General features: G+C 31.8%; 1 protein-coding gene across 1 annotated transcript; it reads left to right on the top strand.

Annotated features, from left to right (window-relative positions):
- Window positions 1–221: 221 nt before the first annotated feature.
- Window positions 222–2,206, top strand: LOC112679823 (tigger transposable element-derived protein 6-like). Its single transcript, XM_025549743.1, has 2 exons — window positions 222–1,557; window positions 2,100–2,206. The coding sequence occupies exons 1-2, from the start codon at window positions 717–719 to the stop codon at window positions 2,105–2,107; spliced, it is 849 nt and encodes a 282-aa protein (XP_025405528.1). The 5' UTR covers window positions 222–716; the 3' UTR covers window positions 2,108–2,206.
- Window positions 2,207–2,330: the final 124 nt, after the last annotated feature.

Raw genomic sequence — 2,330 nt, 5'->3', positions numbered from 1 at the left:
AGAATCTATAAGATTTCGGTATACCTCAGTAATCATATCATACTTATTATCTAACATCCTGGTTATACTTCTTCTGCTAGGTAACTTGAATAATGGAGTAGCAACTTTTGAGTAAGCTTGAAAACCTTCTTTTTCTGTTATATTAAGAGGTAGACCATCTTTGGCAATCATGAAAACTAGTGCATTAGAAAGTTTTGAATACTTAGTACCTCCTTCTGAAATTAATTTATAAAACACAATTATTTTATGTTACTTAAATTTGATTCTTTAACTTTGTATAAAGAACTAAAATAGCAATATAATATTTAAAATATCAATCATTTTACTAAATATATACAGTAGCCGCCGCTTATTGGACTCACGGTTAATTGACTCATTCGTCTATTAGACTCAAAACGGCTGGCCCCGATTTGCATATATACTAACACACAGCAAAAAATTCGTCTATTCGACTCACACACCGGTTATTAGGGTCATTTTAAAATCAGATAAACAAGGAAAATATGCACATACATTGAAAAAACGTGTTATAAATAAGTCGGTACCGGTACATATTTTGCTTTTATCGCGGAGATAAAATAAATTACTTTTCACGATAAACCAAGCAGTCGTCAATGTCAATTAGTACGGCAGGTAGTGTATGAATAGACGTCGTCGTGTTTAGTGTGTTGTCTGCGTTTACATTCTGTGTGAACATTTTTATTTATCATGTTACAATGAACAAACGACGTGATTTGAGTGTGGAAGAAAAATTAGATGTTCTTAAAAAATATGACGAGCTTCCGAAAACGAGCCAGCGACAAGCAGCATGTAAGTTGAACGTGTCTCAAAGTTTACTAGGTAGGATGCTGAAAAGTCGACAGGAAATCGAAAACGCATCATTAGAAAATGTGAATTCAAACCGTGAAAGAAAAAGGGTCGGTAAAGAAGAAGTTGAAGAAGCTTTAAAGCAATGGTTCACAAAAGTCAGACAAAAAGATGTCCGAGTTACAGGACCACTTTTGCGCCAAAAAGCCGAAGATCTTGCGAAAAAAATAGGCAAAGATAATTTTGTGGCAACAGAAGGTTGGTTTCACCGATGGAAGAAACGCGAAAACATTTCATTCGTTAAGCCACATGGAGAACAGGGAGAAGCCAACCATGTAGCTGCACGGTTGTGGATTCATTCAGAATGGCCATCACTTATCGCCAAACATCCTCCGTCTTGTGTGTTCAATGCGGATGAAACTGGACTTTATTTCAGGGCATTACCTGAGCACACTTACGCGTTCAAAAATGAAAAAACTAGAGGAACTAAAACTAGTAAAGAACGTCTAACCATATTATGTTGTGCGAGTATGGATGGTGAAAAAAGAAAACTGCTTGTGATTGGTAAAAGTAAAAATCCCCGGTGTTTCAAGGGTGTTAAGAATCTACCGGTAGACTATACTGCAAACAGTAATGCATGGATGATAAAAGAAATTTTCACCGAATGGCTGATCAAGTGGGACAATGAACTTCATCATGACGTTTTATTGCTAGTCGATAACTGCACGGCTCATGTGGTTACAGTGAAATGTAAACATATTAACCTCGTATTCTTACCCTCTAACACTACATCAATACACTTTATCAAAAAATTAATTTATTTTATTAATTAGGTACATATTTTATTTAATTATTTTATTTTTAATTGCGTATAGATTTTTATTTTTATACATACATATTGAATCTCAATACATATTTTTAAGTAATACGGTTTTAAATTTAAGGATTTTTAAAATTTTTTTGAGTCATTCGCCTTATTGACTCATTCGGTTAATCGACTCAAATTGTCGGGTCCCAAAGTGAGTCCAATAAGCGGCGGCTACTGTATAAAAATATATTACAACAAGAAAAAAAAAATACATTAAAAACTTATATTTTTTTACTTAAGCTAATTTTTCATATTAAACAACTGGTAATATTCATACAAAAAATTGCAAATTTACTAAGAATTTGTTATTTTTTAGTTTGATAATTATTTATAGAATTTAACTTTGTAAAGGTACCTTCCTAATAATTACTATTCTATACTATTATTTTTGAGTATATATTTTAATATTATTTATATTTAATAGGTACCTGAAAAAGATTCAATTGAACGAAATGTTTCATTTATTGGCATCTGGATTAGTCTTTTCTTATTTGGTGTTACTGATGTTGTTGGTGTTGATGATACTACACATCCACTAAAATATAAATATTGAGGTAATAATCTAATATGAGTTAATTTTAATTTAATGAACTTACAATGTCAAAGTAGTCTTAGAGCCAGAAAATATTGTTCTTTATGAGTTTCCATATTTTTT

Source organism: Sipha flava, unplaced genomic scaffold (genome assembly GCF_003268045.1).
Source record: "Sipha flava isolate LNK unplaced genomic scaffold, YSA_version1 16956_pilon_pilon, whole genome shotgun sequence".
NCBI lineage: Eukaryota > Metazoa > Arthropoda > Insecta > Hemiptera > Aphididae > Sipha > Sipha flava.
This window is presented reverse-complemented; position numbering and strand designations above follow the sequence as displayed.

Excerpts from the sequence above, each read along its gene's own strand:
- LOC112679823 (XM_025549743.1), top strand. The coding sequence starts at position 717 with ATGAACAAACGACGTGATTTGAGTGTGGAAGAAAAATTAGATGTTCTT.